The 21,110-nt window shown below is 43.4% G+C and overlaps 1 protein-coding gene across 1 annotated transcript in view; it reads left to right on the forward strand.

The window, feature by feature from the left end:
- Window positions 1-7,483: 7,483 nt before the first annotated feature.
- The window catches only part of LOC144143436 (arylsulfatase B-like), a 113,468-nt gene continuing 99,841 nt past the window's right edge, over window positions 7,484-21,110 (forward strand). Inside the window, exons 1-3 of the mRNA XM_077675191.1 lie at window positions 7,484-7,564; window positions 10,134-10,250; window positions 12,900-13,059. Of these exons, the coding sequence (XP_077531317.1) occupies window positions 7,541-7,564; window positions 10,134-10,250; window positions 12,900-13,059 (301 nt within the window). The 5' untranslated portion in view covers window positions 7,484-7,540. The remainder of the gene's footprint in view (window positions 7,565-10,133; window positions 10,251-12,899; window positions 13,060-21,110) is intronic.

The following is a 21,110-nucleotide window of genomic DNA, read 5'->3' on the forward strand; positions in this document are numbered from 1 at the left end:
TTCACCTTTCAACAGCTCGCCGCGGTTGGACACCGCTTATGTATGGGAGCTCGGGGTCCGAGGTGTCGCTGCTCACCGTCCCCATAAATACTCAAGTTGCCCCGTGCGGGGAGGCTTATAGAGAGACACTGGATGGAGATGTAATTAATATGTGGTAATTAATGCATTTATTCAGGATTTTTGGAATATTTTTTATCACTGTAAACTTAGTTGAGACCTAGCACCGGCAGACGCCATCGAAATGGCGCAGCACGAAGTATATTCCCAACATTTTGCATATAAGTAACTGGTGCCTGTGTTGCGCAATGAGAATGAATCCAGCTTCGTAACTCGCGGGGCCTAGCTGCGATCCCGACCACGGGAATAGGTGACGTTTTTGAAGCCTCTGTTTGGGTGCGTGAGGCCGCGTGGCGCGTTTCTCCCATGGCTAGACAGCATGATCCAGAGTGAGCTACGACGACAAGCCGCGCCCCGAAAGGGCTGCATACTTAAAATACATGTAAAATTTGAAGTCAAGGTCAAAGTAAAAGTCAGTGTTTATTTCAACATTGGATATGCGATATGCTAAGGGCACAGGCAAAAAAGGCATCTTGGGCTTGACGAGACTTGCGTTCCTTATACAGTTCAAACAGCAGCTGCAATGTACATTCTTGTACAGTGAACATAGAATTTGCCAGGTTATTTCAAAGAAGATAAAAGAGAACGTTTTTATACAACTGCGGTTTTTTGGTAGAATTACCCATAATTATACTTGAAAGAAACAGGCATAAGTACGTTGGGAGAAAAAACAATGTTCTGGTACACTTAGCCATAATACATACATTGAACTAAAAGTCATATTGTCTTCGAGATAAAAACCATTTAAAACAATTTAAAAGCAATTTCCTGGCACGCTTAGTCCTATAAAATCTATAAACCCAAACAGGCTTAAGTACATATTAAAAAACAGCCAGTGACAGGGTAACGACAAGTCGAACGAAATTTCTTAGTGTCTCTAGCAATAACAGTAATCAAAATCATTCTAAACAGGACTATATGATAAATCTGGATTTTTCAAGCTCAAAAGGAATTTAATGTGGTCGGTAGGGTATGTTTAGGCATTTGTCGACCGTATTTGTTGCGTGTGTAGGGAATACTCCATGTGTGCGTGCAACGAGTATCGTAGGCACGAGGACGGTTTGTTAATCCAGCGACCTGCGTTAAGTATAGGTCGTTGTTTTTGATATATAGTTTGTATCGCGCGAGCAATACCAAATTGTACAAGTCATGTACATAAATGATGTTTAGTTCCTGGAAAATGGGGCCTGTGTGCTTGTCATACGCTACATTTTCAATTGCCCTAGCGGCCTTCTTTGTAGTCAACGGATCTTATCCAGATTTGTAACGGTTGTGGTACCCCACACAAGAAAACAATAGCGTAATGTTGACCAGAAAAGAGAATTATATAGTGGGTAATTTTATATATTGGGGTAACAAGAAACGTAAGCGGCACAACAGGCCAACAATAGATGGCGCCAACGTGAGCATTCGAGAACATGTGTTCGTGAAAGACAACCCAAAGATTTTTTACCATTTAACCAGCTCCATATTACATAGCCAAATTGTGAAACGAAGATCAGAGTCAATTCTTTCGTTTCTGGGTCGAAAAAGCACCGATTTCATTTTCAAAACGTTTATGCTTAAGGAATTAATTATACTCCACCTATTTAAAAGTCTTTATTTCAAGTTCATGTAATGTTGGTTCTTGGAAATATAGAATGATGTCGTCAGCATATACAATTATTTTACAGCATTTTCTATGTTTACGATATTATTTATGTATAAATTAAATAGCAGTGGCCGGAGGATGCGACCTTGTGGTACACCACCTAGCAAAGTCTTATTATTTGATGTATAATGGTTTATGATTAACTTGTTGTTTCCGTTCACACAAATAACTTTTTATAAGGGAAAGAAACGTACCTGGAAAACCATAATTGTCAAGTTTTTAGACAAGAGTGTTGTTATTCATTAGAGCGAATGCTTTCGAGTAGTCAACTAATACTCCCAAAGTATAAGTTGCTTTCTCGAAAGATTCTAGTATTATCTCTTTCTGTAATAATATTACCATTTCAGTAGATCGCATTTTCATAAAGCCGAATTGCAAAGGGGTAATGATCGTAGGTTTTTTTATAAAAGCTGACATTCTTTTATGAAACAACTTTTCGATTAATTTAGAAAATATTGACAGTACTGATATAGGTCTATAGTTAGACATGTCGTGAATATCACCACTCTTATAAATTACGGAAACTTTCGCTAACTGCAAGCTCTTTGGGAATTTGCCGTGTGTCCCGTTCACCCCTGCAAGTGAGGCAAGCAAGGTCCGGTGGCCCCGCCAGGGGAGTGAAACTTCCTATACCTTGCATGGGACGCGATATTCGCTCGCAGCGCCGGACAAACCACTGGTGTTTGGGGGCGTTACTAAAACATGGCGGCGTGTTGCAGACATGCACTGGGAGACGCCATTTTAATGAGGACTGAAAAGACGTGGGGGGGAGCAATTTAGCGCCAAATTCAAATGGAATGCACATGCAAGGTAAATTGAGCGAGTAAACTATATTCAGATGGCCAGCGCACGACCTCGTTCCTGTTGCGCCACCCGCCACATTATCTAAAGGGCAATTGTTTTGTCCTGATTGATGAAGTTTTGCGCGTCCATTTCTTTTTGCCCCACTTATTCTAAGTACGACTTTGTTTTGGTTTGTTAGTACACACAATCTAGACAAGAATAAAGAGTACAGGTATTTTCCTTTTTATTGCCTAAATGTACCATTCATACAGTAAAAACAGAACTTGGATATTTTGCGCTTTTAGTCGCAAACAAAAGTGTATGGCACTTGGCCGCATGTTAATAACCAGGTATCCAGCCAGCGCATATGTGTCCAGTGCCTTGTTTGTCCAAGGTCCACATAGTCTCTGCTGGTGAAATCGGCAGGACAGCCGGTAGCTGCTGTAGATCTGGTTGGTGGTAGAGGAGCCAGGTCCTGCCTCCTCTCACACTGCAGCCAAACGCGAGATCTGGAACGTCAAGAAGCACGTTTGTGTATTTGGGTTACAAAAAATACTACCTTTAATGCTGCTTTCAGGCGCACATAGTTTTGAGTGAAAACTGGCATCTGTGTTCGAAATAAACGTGATCTGATATGTTTGGAATCTTTGTTAAATTAATTTTGGCTACAAAGACGACTTGTGACAACACAGATCGTAAAGGCACATTTTAAATTAAAATCAGCCTTTATTACTGACAGACGCTTATACGTTTTTCTATTTGTGCTATCATAATGTTCGGGGGCAACGATCCACTTTTCCTCCTAATCCAAAATACATTTCTGCAAACAAAAGCAGCCATCCCACACTAAAGTCGCTGAGAAATTATTCATGCATATATGCTTTCGCGCACTGTGTATTCTTCAAGTATTTCTCGGGCTCTGGAGTAAACCGGATATAAAAACCTTATTTAAGAACATCTAATAAATTACCAGCAAAGGTTAAGCCTGCATTGTCTAATTATTTATCGGCTTATAGCTGTAACTGCGTTCTTGTGTATATATCGTTCTTGTACTTAAAGCTGAAACTCGATGCACGGATCTGAAGCGTAAATTATAAATTATACATGGTGGAATTCTAGTTATGATTGTATTATATAAACATATACAGTAATTGCTTAGTTTGTATATTTATTGCTACAAATTCATTCTTCTATGTTCCGCTGATTCACGTGAAGAGAAAATGCAGAACACACAATTGAAACGTAATAAAATAATGTATGTAGTCACTACTGAGTTAACATAGTGCTAATAACATGATGTAAACCTATGGACCCACCCTTTCAGCCAAAAGTGTAGGAAGATGCTTTCGTCCGGCTGTAGACATACATGGGCTGATAATTATAACGATAACAATAATACTGGTAATATTTATAATCTTCACAATATTAATAATATATTAACAACGCAGGCAATCAAAACCTAATAAAATTGCAGATAGGCTCACACTGTTCCATTAGTTATTGTATATGTTGCCTGGTATACATTTTTCTGCATACCGTGCATACTTGCGCTAAAATGCAAAACACACGATCAAAACACATCAAATAAATAACGCACGTATAAACAAACGTGTGTAGTAATGTAGACACTGAATTAGTTGTCAGATGCTCTTCCACGCATTTCATGCGTAATTAAAAGGTCAAAGAAGACAATCAGAATGTAATAAACAAATAGTGCACGTGTAGCCCACTCAAATTATAAAGCTACTTCTGCAACCGCATCCTGCTATCTCGTGCAAGCGTAGAAAAGCAAAACGAGCAGCATGCCGATCGTACCTTTAGTCCATCAGCATCCAAAAGAATTTTATGCGGCCTGGCGTGAAGAATTTTGACACCACACAGCACAGCACTATCTGTGATGACGGCGCGAATCCATTCATGCGTCTGGTTCAATGAAACGAACTTTACGGTTGTAAAAACGGCCCTCGGAACACCGTGGATCGTAGCATACCTGTGGGCGCGACAAGAAACGCCCCTTTTCAGCGGTGCGAAGTAGAAAGGCGCGGTTCAAGTTTTGCACTCCGGGTGGCGCTCGTATTTTCGCAATCTCGAACTGCACCTTTTAAGTTTACTTGCATATTAAAAACTCCGTAATTAATAAGTAACCTGGTAATAAATATAAAATGCAACAACAACGTTCATTTATCCTCGTATGTAGTACAGCCCCCAAACGGTAGGATCGCAGCAGTCATGGTACAGAAAAACGGCGGAGTTTCACCCCCCTGGCCAAGCACCTTCACAGAGTGAATTAGTGCTGATTTTAACGCGGTAGCGTTATAGGCTCATTTTTTTATTTTCGCGTGGCTGCTAGCCGTCCGATATCAGCTGTGATCATCAAGCGTCCAAGAAAGTGCGTAATCAGTACGAACAGGAAACTACAACAGAGGCAGCCAGATACAAAGGCTCGCCGGTATCAGAAATGCCGAGCAGCGGCGATTGGATTGTTGAAAAGAAGAAAATGATACTACGGCCAAAGCGAAAAAAAATAAGATGCGGAATTTGAGCACGCGTCGCGCCTGCGCACTGAAGTTCGTTTCTGACACGGTTGGCAGCCGTGCCCGCAACATATGCAACCACCAAAGCACTTCTCCGACGGCCTAAGATGATGCTGGTGCCAACATTGTGTCATCAAACTAAATTTTAAAAAAGGGGCGGGGGGCAGAGAGAATTAACACCACTTTTAAAACCCGAGAGAAGCCTACATTGTAACCAGAGACGAACTAGAATGTACCACAATTCGAAAGAAATTCGATTATAAATGGTGTTTATTTACAAGAATTTTAAAACAACTTAAACTTTTTTATTGGTATCGCTGTTGCTGTCGAATAATTGCGTCACACATAAAAAAAGCCTAAATATTGTCTAGCACATGAACCCCGAAAGAATTCACGTATGAGTCCTTGGCATAATACTACAGAGAAGCAACAGAGCCGATCCCACCGTCGCTAAAACACATGAAATCTTTAACCATTTAGCCAATGTTATAAAACGCCTGTGCAGCGGAAGTGCAAGACGAGAGAAGATTAACCTTGTTCAGGCATTGATTATGAGCCGGATATCGTGCAGCCCGCAGTACCAGAAACTACTTACCGGGACTGCAAAAGGTTGAATAAACACCATTATCAGGGCAGCATGTAGGGCCGACCTGACCCTCTCTATTTTCAGTCACAGCAAGGGCCTTTCCATTGTGTTTTATAAACATTTGCAGAACTCATTCCTCTGGCACACTCTCCTAGCCCACTCGCCACTCTGCTAGCAAAAAAGGAATGCCTTGGAAAAACAATATGAGGATCAGTCATGCTATAAAATATAGGCACGCCTCCAGAAAAAAACGGGTCGACGCCACGATGGACACGTCCCCAATTCGGCGACCTTCCATAAAAGCGCTCTTCCTACTGAAAAGTATACATCCGACACCACGCGACAGCAGGTGACAAGCAACGATCGAATTGCTTTAAAAAAAGGTGCAAAACCATAACAAAAACTGTATGCGCCGGCGCGTGGACGTTCGAAAGTAGAAAAGCAACAACTGTCCTGCGCGAGTACCGTGGCAATCGCAGTAATTGCATTACCCTCCTACGCACGGGAACTGAATTCTCTTTGCGATCCCAATGCAGAAATAGAAATACCTGCCTAAACATGAAACACACGCTCAAGAGTCTTTTTACTACAGGCAAAGTACCTAACAATTGAGAAAGATTCTCAAAATGGTAACAGTTCACAACACAAAGCGCAAGAAAATGGAATAAAGGTATCTTCAATGAATCAATCCACTCGGACAAACGGGTCTGGAACGCAGAGGCACAGCTGGCAAAGATCCACTTAAACTCTCATACCATGCTCCCTGTTCGCCACGACTATCACGGTCCCCTTCCGAAAAATATGAAAAATGCCTCTTCATCCTACGCCTAGGAACATCATCCTAGAAATACAATCCGCAAATCTAGATTGGCGAATATGTTTGCTAGGAAATGTCCTACAATAACATAGATCTCTGGTAAATACGAGAAAACACCTTCTGTACTCTGCGAAAACTGTCCATATCGAAGCATATGCTCAGGAGTGAACAACTCAAACAATGCATATCCAAATGTTACCGACAAATGACAGGCTGCTGTGTCGAGCTTGTCACCTCAAGGTCACCGTGAGCTCGTTCTCGGGTCATGGAATTCTGGTTGTACCCATAACGTCTACCATCTCTTTGTCCCCATAACCCAAACGTTCAATAAATCTTACTCAAGAAAGACATTTCCTTCTTTCTCGCTCTTTTTTTCTCTCTCTCTCTCTCGCGCGCGCTGTCGATTTCTCTTATAAAAAAACCGAAGAGGTCCGTCGGTCCACCACGATAAACTCTTTTAAACGTTGACAATGTTACTTTCTCTCTTGAACTGACCAACAGCCCGCGGTCTCAATTTTTCACGCCAACATCTTAGGTTACGAAAGCGTGATGACCCCTAAATTTTCTGTTCTGCAGTGATTAAAACCATTGCGGCTAGCCTAGCTCTCATCATTTAACTTCAGTGCCTGGAAACCACAAATGGTGAATACAGCAACTCCGTTACAAAACGCTCTCTCGAGGCCTAGGTAACTCTAGCGCGTCATACATCTTAAGACCAAAACGTAGATAAAACCTGCAACTTTTTTTGTTGCGCAGTTTGCGCCTGCTTTTTCAAGCGGTTGGCCCGGATGAGGGACCGATTGTTAAACATCTGTATCGAGGCATCGAGTACAATTTAATGGCGGCGCCTCTACCGCAATCGGCTGGCTTTGGAAATCCGGGAAAGGAAATTTTAGAAATAAAACTCCCACCCATTTCCGATTTGCAGCTGTGCTAAAGAAGTGCGCTGACTTGCTGCGTTCTCATAGTTTCCAAAAACAGTCGTATCCTGCCACCATCACGCAAACAGTTCAGTTCACTCATTGCGCTCTTGTGGGAGCGCCGAATTAGGTATGCCTGGCCGAAGGGGGATTGTGGTAAGAAGTTCACTTTCTTGTCTGAATATTTCGGTGTGTTCGACGAAGACTGCAGCCAAGCAATTTGTGTTTCCACATTCGATAAAGTAAGCAACACATAAGAAGCTATGAAGACAGCGGAATCAGTGCTGCAAAAATTAAAACACATGGCTTCGCTGAGCAGAACCACGCTGTATCATGCGAATGCGGTGTACCTACATTGCTGCCTACAAGGTGTTTTCACTGCAACATTGCACGTGTGGTTTAATCACGGGGTTGTAACGCATAGATTGCCTGCAGAGTACGCACATTTTATTCATAGCCCAGACACTAATTTTATTGATCGACCCTCCAACAGCTTGCGCTCAAAGTGATTTTATCATTCATTGGTTGTTTCACTCATGCTGAATTAGGCATCACGTTTTTAAAGCATTTGAGATACACCTTTTCCGAACAAAATACCCGTGCATATGTCTCTCTTTTATGCAATACTAGCAGCTACCGTGGGGTGTGTGTCACCTTAGGTCTAGCATTTTATTTGGAGGCGTTACGAGGTCAACCAATGATGGTGGCGGCTAGCTTTTATGAGCAATGCCAGTAACCCGCGAGGGTAAGGAAGTAAGGTAGCGAGGGTTGAGCTCGTATGATTTCATTCCGTATACGAGTCATCTTGAGCGCCGGAAAAGACCAGCCATTCCCTACCCCCCGATATCCTGGCCTTCTCACGATGGCGAGACGTCCTGTTCGGATTCACATTGTGTCTGGGTATCTTCAGTGGAGGTTGCGGGCAATAAAGCGTGGTCTAGTTGAAGCTTCTGACAAAACCACTCGCAGTAAACGAAATACCGATATCACATGGCACAATGCATTTACGGTGCACCACATAACCTAGTGCCTGCAGTAATGTGATAATTGCGGAACGGGTAAGCCCGACCTTTTTTTGGAAACGAAATTTCCAATTGCTTACCGCGTCAAGATACCAGCAAGCAACGTCGGAAATGCTTCTGGGTAAAAATGTAGGGTAATTTTAGTCCTCGTCAGTCGGTCCCTCAGAACGTTTGTTTTTTCTTCTGACTCTCTGTCTGTCGCTGGGGCGAATCAGCCAGAAAGGCTATTAGAGTATCTGCTCCTTAGTGTGTCGTTGAATCAGAGTCACTGTTAAGTGACCATTTCTGATTTTTGACCAGTGCCTCAATCGTTCTTCCCCATGGGGTCACAGTGGGTCACGTTGTTTATAGGCGACACATCAACCACTCGACCTATGACGCACAAATTGCGAATGCCCACCGGTAATCAAGTGAGGACCAAAAAGAGGGATTATTTGGTACCGTTACCGCGGGGTTAATAATGCGACAGGGGAAAAAAGGGTGATACAAAGGCATATGAAATAAGTGAATGGAGGAGAGGCATGAGGAAAGTAAGCGCAATATATTCGTATGTTTGTATGTCTGGAAAAAGGATAGAAATAATCGGGCACATCCTGTGAGAATTCCACCGTATTCGTCCAATGATACATGGGGAAATATTTGCCTTCGCGAAACCCTACGGTTTAGACGCAGCGCATAACTGAACTTCAACGCTGAAGAATTGACAAACAGGAGATCTGAGTTGACCACCAGGAGAATAAGAGGAATTGCAAAGCGGGGAATAACAGCAAGGGACAGCTACGACCTGTAAAACACACAATGCTTATTTTGAACCAGTCATTATTACCAGCGCTACAAATAGGGCAAGCGTACAACATCGACTATTTTTTGGGATGGCACTCGTTGCGAGTAATGAATCAATCATTTATACAGGGAGTGGAGCGGCAACAGAAAGAAGAAGATGAAAATAACTTTATTTTGCACAAGGATCCCCTAGACCGGAGCTCCCGGAATAGCCGACAGGGCCTTCTCTTGGCGTTCGACGAGTCTCCTTTGTACTTACTCGCTAGAGTCGGCCAGACTCCTTTCCTACGAAGCAAGGGTGGATTGGGTATGGGGGAAGGTTAGGCTTCTGTGTGCATGCCCAGGCAGTATACGATAGATGACAGGCTAGTTCTAGCCAGAAATTCAGTATAATAGTTTACCGTTAGTGGGATGCACAAAGAAAGGAGTAGAGTGGCAGGTGATGGATAAGATGTGGGAAGAGTGGATGGAAGGAAAAATAAGGGATCTTGAAAGATGCAGAATTGAAGATCGAAAGGAGCAAGGCTGAGGATCCTGAAGGGCGTGTAGGTGAGGAGGCGTTACTTGACACAGAGGCAAAAACGCTATTGGTCACCGCCTTTAGTTGCTGCGAAGCATGAATATTGACGCCAAATTCTCGTTTTTGAAAAAATGGTGAACACTCAGTGTTTGAATGATGTATACTAGGCCCTTTAGGCACCCCTCATGACTAAAGTACACATTTAAGCATTATTTCTTTTATAAAGCCCCTGACACTGCCGTAACCCCCACGGTTCCTACTGTTACAGCACTTGGGTGTTCTATTTTATTATATTTAAGGTGGATGGTTTATGCTGCTTAAAATTGTTCTGCAACCTTCACCACGTTATTTGTTATGCCTCTTCAAGTTCTGTCTGAATGTTCTGTTGACGCCATTTCAGAAGATGTCGCTCAGAAAAATGGCAGCCTTCCTACTTTTGTTCGGGGTAACAATGGCGACTTCCATTCGACATAACACCAGGCCACCCCATATTGTGTTTATCCTTGCCGATGATCTCGTAAGTAACGCTGTGTCATTAGTTATTTTGTTGCTACAAATGCTATTATTGGCCGCTGCCAGACTCATTGTGAGCGTTTGCTGGAGATTTTCTTTTCTGAATAACTAGTGGTCTTTTGTCCGCAGCGGTTACTCTGTTGCGCTGATTAAAACCTGCGCGATTGGTAAATACAGCGCGTGAAGCAGATAACATTAATCGCTGAACATACCACAGGGCAAAAAGAGGCTGCGCGGCAGTGCCCTTTGAACTCAGTGATGCTGGCTCTAAAGCAAACTTTGTTTTAAAAGTAGCACTTTCCCAGTTCGTTTTTGGGGCATGGTTTGTACACTGGATGAAAGAAATTCCCAGGTTCGGATTTTCCTAGCTTAAAGTACAGATACCCGTACGAGTCTTTTGAAACACTTTGTACTGCCATTATTGGCCGCCCAACACGCCAAGTGCTGTGAAGGCATTTTACTCGTTAACGGCGTCTACTCAAAGTAAATTTCGTAAGAGCATTCTGGTGTCCCGTATTTGCCGTGGCCGCCACCCCAACTGAGCCCCACCTCCAGAGCCCCGACCAGCATCCTATTTCTGCTGGTCCAGAGAAAGAGCTCTCTTTTTTCAATTACTTTTACACTCCGAATTCTTCTCTACCTCCAACTCCGGCCACTGAGCAGACAATCACTAAGGCTACAGAGGATACAGTCATGGTAGGCGCCTTTAACAAGATGAGGCTACTCAGGTTTTATCGCCAACTTCGTCATCGTTGCAGGTAGTCACCACAATCAATTAACCATTCTATGCCAGCCTTACAACCATCCGAGCGCAGTCACTCATCAGGTTCACCGATCACACTCCACTACGTTTCTTCCTGCCACGGCCATCAAAATAATAACCACCAAGACAATACCAGACTGCCAAACTTTTTTGAACTTTATTCGAAACCTTACACGCTTTTAAACGGTAGTGAAAAAGAGCATCCAGTACGCAGAATGGAGGCCCAGAGGTACCTACACCAAGATATACTCCTCTCCGCGTAATTGAAAAGAAAGAAACTTACTTTTCATATGTTTCCACCTTTTCTTGGCCGCCGGGATGCTTCAGCACTTGAATAATGTTGTTCAAGTGATGCCGCCATTATCGGCTGGCTCCCCTTCAGTTGCCGCAATAAATGCATTTGATCGGGAGTTTGAACAAACCCACCGAAGAAGCACAGCATAAATTTGAAGGTGTGCCTTGCGCGACGAGCAAATTACGCAGAGCGGTTATATGCTAGTTATAACTACAACTTTCACAATACATACAGGCATAAAGAAATTATCTAAAGCATTTATCAGCCATGTTACAGGTTCCTTTATAGTCTGGGTTTCACACGCCAGAGGCGCCAACGGCGGAACGCATGTTCCAGAAGCAGACGCTCCAAATGCACTGCGGTACCACTGCTTCATAACTTCCAAATTTTCCAACTTTTATTGTTCAAACTTTTCAAACTTTTATTGTGCAATGTATAGTGGAAACAAATTCGACGAAAGCCGAGTCGGAACAGCAAATATTCTTGCACACAATTCATGATTTATGTACGAAAGCCAACATTTATCCTCAATATTAACCCTGACCGATGTTTGCTCAACTCAACCATTCGAATAGCCATCCCGGCGTGCGAAGGTGGATGACCAGCTCGCCCGACTGCGTATAACAAAACTGCCCAACAGTCCATACCACGGATCCATACTTGCCAACCAGAATGCAGCGCCGTCGCCAAGCACTGCGATGTATCCGACCACAGAGTTCATTCTGGCGGAACGGCCGTCCCCGGGGACTGAACGTAAACGAGGGAGAGGCTTCAATTTGAGTCGTGGCACATACACCAAACTCTATGAAACCTTAATTGCTATAGTGCGAGAATGCCGTACATATACACGCACGGGCTATGCTCCTCAGCTAATATCTTTCCCGACCTCGCTGAAAAAGTAATGGACGCCGCTTCTGCATGGCCCAAGTCACCCGTAAGGAAGGAATCGCTCTGGTTTCAAAACGTCAGCTTCTGAATTTATTGTGCCCTCGGTTAGAGCCTGTATTCATATTTCTTAGCTGTAAATTTCCCACCACACAGAAATCTGTCAAATGTTCACGTTCACACTCACTGTAATTTACGTGGCTGTGTGTAATGGTTGCTTATCCGAACCGTCCCTCGTAACAAGCATAAGTGCAATCCTACGGCGCGATTCGCTCCTTATATATAGAGGATAATCCGAGCTATTTACTTCCATGCTTCTCTGCATTTCTTATTTTTAATCACTGATAAAAAGATGACACTCACTGTACTCTACGTTGGCTGTGTTTAATGTGTGTGCTTATCCGAACCGTTCCTCGTAAAAAGTATAAGTGCAATCCTACGGCACGATTCGCTCCTTATATATCGAGGATAATCCGCGGTATTTACTTCGATGCTTCTCTGCATTTCTTATTTCTAATCACTGATAAAAAGATGATACTTTACTTATCGCGGAGTGAGAGAGCATAACTTTTATGTGGGACCTGTATCGTTACGTCAGCAGAACAATCCTTTGCTTGTAGTTAAGCATAGATCCAAATACAGTAGAACAGTGTGCTTTTTGTTTGAAGGAACTCGCGATTTGGTTGGTAATGGACGTTGGTGCTACGTAGGGCATTGCCGACATCAGCGTGTACGGCTCCTCTCAAATCCCCACGCCCAACCTGGACGCCATAGCAAGCGAAGGGGTGATACTGAACAACTACTACGTGCAGCCACTCTGTTCTCCATCCAGGGGGAGCCTTATGTCTGGACTCTACCCCATCCACACAGGTTGGTGAGGTGTCGCTTCTTCTTATAACCGGCGCATGAAAGCCCTTCATGCAAAGTTGGCAAGCTGATTTATAATGAAAAGAACCCCATATAAGTGCTTTAATTATGTCACGATCTTCTACAGCGAACTGCTCGACGATAAAGTAAGGTGTATACCAAAAGAAATTATGAGACCTGCTGAAATTCTGCATTTCCGCAGATGTGGCCTATGCAACTAGCACTGGCACGGAGAAAACTCATACGGAGCGGCCGCTCTTCCACAGCACGCAGTTCCCAGTTATTTTAGGGGGAACACGTACTGATTGCTAAAACAGCCAACGTGTGTTGTGTTAACAATGCGCTATCAAGCTCCCAGAAAATGGGTGCGGGAAAAAATAGGCTGTCCAGCTGCCAGAAGATTCAAGAACAACGATCATATTTTCTTACACTTCAGTGCATTAATCTTCACGCTCAATGTGAGAAATGTTTTTCAAGTTTACTACTCACAGCGAGCATTCCTTGTCGGCCATGTCGTTGAACAAGGATGGCTTGGTACGCTAGTTATGGTGCGAACTGTACAATGTCCTTTTCACCCGGATATATTGTTACCCGTCATCTTCTGCCAACCGCCACTCAACAATCTGCATGTCGTTGCTCATGAGAAATTAAAATAACTTGCTTGTCCTCTTTCTTTTTTTCCCTTCCCCTTTATTATGTACCGTGTAGAATAAAGAGGAAGCAACCTTTTCCTGCAACTTCGATAGAATTATTCAGTAATAGAATAACCGTGACTACCTCGTATGACTCTCCCAATGAGTCAAATGCAGGTCCAGTCACGTAGCTAGCCACCGGCTAATAGAACCCTATTATAAATTTGAAGGAGCTAAACGCAATTCACCCGAAGCAATTCTTCACTTGCAGCAATTGCTAAAGAAAATGGCGTCGTGGCAGCCGGGGCGGGTCTGTTTTGTGCGCATAGGCCAGATAAGCCCCCACAACGTCATCGAGCATCGCTGCATGGGTTACGGTGTCGAAAGCTTTCTGAAAGTCAATAGCAACCGGGATGTGTGGCATTGATACCGGCTCGCTCGATGCAACTTTCGTGGGATGTAAAGGCTGCTTTGGGTGTCCAACCTTATTTGAGCCAGGTGGAAGTACTTGCTTGGCTTTTCAAAGTTATGGCCATCAGCTAAATAAATTTACAGAAGGTTGGCCTGAGAGAGAATGGGCGTAAATTTGCCATGAACGCGTGGTCACTCTTTGGTTTCGGAATGGGCACCACGACCGCCTCTTGATGGTTCTAAGGGAAGAGCCACTGATCCATACGCCGCAATTTCATGTACTACAGTATGCTGATAACGCAGTGCAGGTATTCGAGTTATAATTTGACCACAATTTCAAGATATTTTCAGCATCAACATAAAAAAGTAATTTCACGAGAAAAGCAATACAGAGGTTCTAATGCTGCAAAAACTGAAAAAGAGTACACATTTCGACAGTGGTCTTGTTCCTTCATAAACCGACAACAGTTTTCGGAAATCACCGAAATGCACTGTCAACAGCTTTTTCTGGTCGTTGCATCTATTAAACGGGCAACGCGTAACGCAATGCCTAGGTATGACGGTATATTCGCCAAGTGCGAACATAAGTTTCTTCTATCGCCCGCATTCTGGGTCTCGCTTTTTTCCCCCAGGGATTACACCACAAAAGCTTTAATTCCACCACAACAGCTTCAAACAATATATAAAATGCGAAAACTATTTTATAGTAATGAGACGATGTTTTGCTGGAGCAGAGCGTGGATGTTGTAGAGCAGAAGATTGACCATAGCAAGAAAATGCACGTCGCTCTTGCAATGATGCCATATCCAGAGCACATTTCAGAAACAATATAATCGATGTGCGTATTTGACATAAAGTGTTTGCAAAACATATCGTGAAGCATTTTTATATCATATCCCTTTGCACCGGTGCCGAGACATATGTTCGGTTTCTTCAATTTCTTACCCTTGGGGATCGCAGAAGATCCTTTGCCTGATCAGAGCTTACTTTTAAGCACTTCATGTCGGCGAGAGCCTCTGTATCCACAAGTGTTTTTTTGCCTTCATCTCGTTCTCGTCCTCTGTTTTCCCAGAACAAAACCTGAAGGGTGTTCAGTTAAACCATTATTAAGGTTAAGCCCTGCCACATATACAGTACTCCCTCGTTTTAACGTAGTCAGCGGGACGGCTAAAATTCCGTTATAAGCAGTGTTTTTATATTTGCGACAACTCGGAAAAAGTTTGAGGATGTGAGCTTTAATCGCGCCACAGCTGCGCGGAATCAAAGGACAATGTCTTCAGGGAAAAAAAAAACTTTATAAAGGGGCTAAAAATGTGCCGTGAGCTTTGCCTGTTTCAAGTTCTCGCCGGGAGCGAGCATGTTCTGCTCCAATTTGGCCAAGCAAAACATGACGCTGTGGTCGCCGACGTAAACGTGACAGTGGCAGTGGGCACTTTTATAGGTGGCGTGCGGGCTTCACGGAACGCTACGAGAGTTTCGCGCTGGAAAGCGTCAGAAACCTATAGCTCGAGTTTCAGGTTGTCTTTGTTGAGCTAAAAACGATTCACCGCTCATATAGGTAAAAATGATTAACCGGTTTTCACGGTTGCGCTGAGTGACCGCAACCGTGGAAACCGACCGGCTTCGCACTAGGGGCTTTGCATGATCACTGGGCAATTTTCGCTTAGCTGTTGAGCCGTTAAGTTTGCAACGCAAGAGTTTTTTGTGCCCTGTTGTCGACGACACTGCTGATTTCATGGAAGGAGCGCCGGTGTTCGCACACCATCTCGTCCACGCCATTGCCCAATGTCTAGAAACCAAATTCAATGGCCTTATCCTGCATTTGGAACGTTTGTCTAAAGTAGGATGGGGCGATTTCATCATGACCGGCTCGAGAAAATCGCGAGCAAAACACTAGTTTGCGCTGACCCGCCATCATTGACATCCTGACTAACCACTGAGTCGCCGCCGCTCGGCGACGCCCCCACTCGCCACTTTACTCTAAGCGGGTCAAGCTCTTCGTGGGGTTCGAGTGATGCGGCCTAAAATGCATGTTCTTGGGTTTGGACCAGAATAAATTTCAAATAAAGCGATATTTCGAATAAATCGATTTCGTTTTAACAAGAGATTATTATATAATTATTTAAATAATCAAGGAACAGAGATAGACATGGAATAGTCCCTTCATTGACAGAGGTAGGCATGCGGATGCAAAGCACTGGCAAGCCAAGGACTGGGGACGACTATAGTCCACCCGAAACGAACTGCAGCAAAACCAAGTTTCCTTGGCGATGATGGTGATCGTGGGTGAAGTGAAGAAAAATAAAACGCTTCCCACCATGGTCGCGAAGTTTTGGATTTCGAGAGGGTAGCATGGACGTAAAGCATTAGAAAGAAAATACTCCAATCCGCCTAACGAAGACACTGATTGAAATCTTTGGAAAGCCATGAAATGTCCGTACCAGTAAAGCACTAAAGAGCCAAATGAAAGCCCTGTAAATCCAGCCGATAAGAAACAGGTGTTCGCTTCTTGGTTGGATCATTTGCTGTTGCATTTCATTTTTCCAAGCTTCGTGCTCCTCATTTGTTGTGGTTTCGATACAGGAGTAGTAGAGTTTTATATCCACGCGCTGTGCCCTTTGTTCAAGTTATGGAGAAACTCCTTGCGTTTAGAGAATAGCCAGCAAAATGTGATAGTTATCAAGAATAAAAGCTTCCCAAAGCAAGTTGAAAATCCTCCAAGAATCAGTGAATATTCGTAGGACTACTGGTTTTTTTATGCTGGGATATAATTTTTATAATGACGAAGTTGCCTGCTAAAAAGATATTTTGAAATGGTGTCAGGTTATTTCTACGTGTGCCTTCAACTGCTTTTACTTTCAGGCGTGACATAACAGCAGAGCGACTACACTGACTAGATAATGAAGGTGGTAAGAATTGGTATGATTTATAAACTCACTCAAATGTTTTAAAGCATGAACTACTCACAGCATTTCTGCTCTTTCTGTAATAAAGGGACATATGAAACTCCAAGATACCGTGAAGACAAAGTGCAACGGTGTTTATGTCATAAAAGTCGCGTTTCTTAACAATTTAATTACTGCCTCGAGTACTTTTTCGACCTACGGAAGGTACAAAATGTGAGATTGGCTGATTTGCCGAGATTTAATGTCCGAAGGGATCTCGTAGAATAAGCAAGGAAAAGAGATATTCGCGCGAAACTCCACATTGCAGTTACCATGGTTTAATCAAACAAAACCGGAGGAGCCACTACAACTCGAGTCACCCTTCTTGCCGGTTTTTTTGATTGGCGTATAAAGGGTGGATTGAAAGGCTGGTTTTAAAGGTGGTCGTTGAATGGCTACACTTCAAATATTTTTCTTAACTGGATGATTTTGTGGGTGGAAATCAGCACCCTATTCCAGAGGAAACAGTTCATTTGAACTACGGACCATGAACGTTTTCTCCGAAGTTCCAGCGCACATAATTTTATCACTCCCGATTATTAAAAAACATATCCCGAGTTCCAAGCAAGTTCAAAATACGCGTTCCCCACACAACAATGCGACCCATAAGGGTTTTACGGCGAAGTGTGACAGTGCGTGGCAGCAATTTGAAGAAGTTATAACAATAACCCCGGCATTATGAGCCAAACCTGCGGTCTATTCAAACATGCCTTCGCGAAATAATTGATTGGGTACAACGTGCTCTTTATGGTGTAGCACATGGTTGGCCATTGTCCTTAAACTGTTCTTAACAGAATGTCTGCCAGTTCTCACGTACATGTTTCAAAGGGTAGGTTGTTCCTTCCACGTGCTCTTGTTTATTGAATAAGGTTAAGTGTGTGGTCTACGAAGAAACCGCTTCTCGTAACCGCGACTGTTCGAATACCACCCAACCTGCAAGATGATAAATGAGACGATGGTTATCGTAGAAGTTACCCTTCTGGAATTCCCATGGCTGCTGTAAAGAAAGCTGCATATATTGGCGGACATCATCACAGCTAATCTGAAGCTTTTAGCAACAATGCGACGACCGTTAACATGAATCCTGCATTCGGGCACTTGTCTAAAGCTGACTAAAAAAGTTTACTACGTGACAGCATGAAGGCGTACTAAATTCCTCATGCATTCACACTGTTCACGGAGATAAGATAACCACTCTTTTCAAAAATGAAAGTTCTTGAAGCAAGAAAGAATAAGGCCACCACGTGTGAGCGACATTTGAAGCCAATAGCAACGAGAAGAACTGAACCATCATTTGGGCCTTTGTGGGCTATATTTTTCTAACTACACTACACTTCTGTGAGAAGAGCTTTCACTCTTGCTCCTTCTTAATTTTGCGCTCACCCCTGTACCAAGTTAAATAACAATTTCAGCAAGAAGCGTAAGAACGAAGTTTGAGACAACACTAATGAGCTTATCAGAGGACCGTCTTACAGTCGAACGTGTAGAACTATGCAACGCGTTATACCAAATCTCGAACGTCAAAAATGACCGTCGTTGGTATCGGCGTCACCACTAATGGCACGGAAAGTTACATGGTCTGAGCAATGGCTACAACACAGTATAAGTGTGCCGGGGTGCCCTGGTGCCCTTGCTCGGCTGCCGAATACGCTGACTGCTTTTCCGTGGCGGGTGTTGAGGATAGCTCAGTGAAGGCGCGGGCAGTTTTGGGTGTTTCCGCCGAATGGTTTTCAAAACTGATGCCAACGATGTAAGTCATTAGAACCGTTGTTGCTTGGGGACTGACAATGCGAAGGGTTTTACGGTAATACAAAATATTTTAAACTGTCTCAAGCTTCACACTACCCTATGAAGTCGGCCCGTAGAACCAACGACGGGAAGCGAGCTGGTCTTGAATTATGTCGAACTGCAAGAGGAAACGACCCAAAACTCTGGAAACACAAAATTCCCGGCCGTGGGGGCCGCTTTTCTGATGGAGGCAAAACGAAAAACACCCTAGTGTACGATATTTCGGAGCACGAAAATATCCCCAGTTGGTCAAAATTAATGCGGAGCCCTCCACTACGGCGCGTTAAACTCCACAATCAATCAATGCAAACACAAAGAGAAGAAGCGCATTGTGTGCCTCGCAGGAGAGTGCTGCTATGAACTAGCTATGCCCATAAAACTATGATGGAGCCATTACTCTGTGTGTAATAAATGTTTGCACGACGCCGATAAAAGTGCAAACTCTAATTGGAAAGATAAACCGGATACGAAAAAAGAACAACGCCAATTGTATCGTGTTTTTTAGCAGGCCCAGTGCAAAGCTGTTTCCTCCAGTTGTAGGCTAGAGCACTCCGCCGCACCATAATGACGCCAGCTGGCTGCTCTTGCTTGTGGGTGGAAAATATCGACAGGGTATCTATTTCAACGCTAACGAGTATAGAATATCCCGAACAAGTTTTACGTCTTGTTTTTAATGAGAGCCTTGGCTTTAAGCTGCATGAATCGTATTGCACCTGCGCACGTGGCATGCGAGCGGAGAGAGGAAACAGAGTGAGTTTGGAAAAGGAGAAAAATGACGAGCGGGACGCGCACCCACCACTTGCCACCAAAGTTCATATTGGCCGTACCTGAACCTGATGGTATGGTGTGACATCCAATACAACATATTTGCCCATTTATCAATACTTTCAATAATATGGGAACCATCAAGTACCCCTAAATAGTAAAACATCTGCGACGAAATTCGTCACTATAAATACTTTTACTAAAGAGGTTCGAATTGAACAAATTGCTTAACAGAATGGCAACTTGGGCGAGTTGGTGTTTATTCATCTTGAAAACAGGCGCGGAAATACGTTGACTAAGAAGAGATGGGTCGTCCTGTGTATTTATCTTATCCGTCAACGTATTTCCGCACCCCTTTTTAAGATGAACTAATTTCTGGAGCAAAATATAACGCCGCCTTTTTCGCAACCTGTATTTCGGATTGCTAAACCGTTATGAATCAAGGAATAAATAAATGAATGCATAAAATTCGGATGACGTAAGCCTCCACTACGGAGAGACACAGGTACCACATTGTTTAGTGGGACAGAAATTGTGCTGTGGGGCTATAGTGCAGATTGACGATGTGTTCATTTCCAAACAAACACAGAAAACATCAAGTTTTTTTAGGAAGGGTCACTGTTTTGCGATATACTGCAGGGTCTCAAATTTTCCATCTCGTTTTCATTAGGCTTGAGCTAATCTTGGTAAATGTAGGCATAGCGTGGTTTTCCTCTTTTTTCATAGAAAAGCAACACCGCCACTTGGGGTATTTGGTACATGGTAGTTTGTAGACGTGGGGCAGATTGCAAGGTGTCGAAAGGTTCGTTTGAGCGAACATGTATATTCGATAGCAAATTCCACCAGTTCCAGCCTTCTTGTGCATTGAAAAAAGCGTGGCTTTCAGCTTTTTTCGTGGGTGTATTGGCCAAACTGTTAGGAAGCTAATAGAGGCCTTTTATATCAGTTTACATTATACCAAACGTGTTAGCAAAACAAAGTCACTGTACTTGAGAAAGGGCGCGCCGTAGTCGGCTATATGTTTCTGTAATCTTTGGTTTCTCTTCATATTTATATTTCTGTATGTGTAAATAAATCTTTACTTGCGAGTTAAAGCGTGTTTATACACCTCCTTTCGGTCCCTGTTTGTTTGTGCGCTTTTAAACTTTCTTCGCAGAGATGGTTGCTGTTCACTATGTGGCTGTAGGCTCTGGCGGCTTATGTTAGTGTACCCGAATAACACAAGGCAAGCGGGGAGTAAGGCCGTCCAGTCATCATTAGCGCAGTAGCTCTTAGTGCCCTACCTCTTGAAATTCTTTTTGCCATATGTGATGAGAGTCAGTCAGTCATACCAAATGTTTTTACTTCTACACTGTGCTATCAATGGTGAGCCCCTTAATCAATTTACCCTTGCAAATGATCACTGTGAAGCGTAATCCCTTCTTAGTAGCAACACTGCATATTCGGTACTGCATTACCCTTCAATCGATTAAGAAACAGCCTTTCTTTCCTGATTGCACAGTTTTCTTCCCCA

Source organism: Haemaphysalis longicornis, unplaced genomic scaffold (assembly GCF_048455015.1).
Source record: "Haemaphysalis longicornis isolate Haplotype H1 unplaced genomic scaffold, Haemaphysalis longicornis Haplotype H1 scaffold_6, whole genome shotgun sequence".
In the NCBI taxonomy this organism is placed as follows: Eukaryota; Metazoa; Arthropoda; class Arachnida; order Ixodida; family Ixodidae; genus Haemaphysalis; species Haemaphysalis longicornis.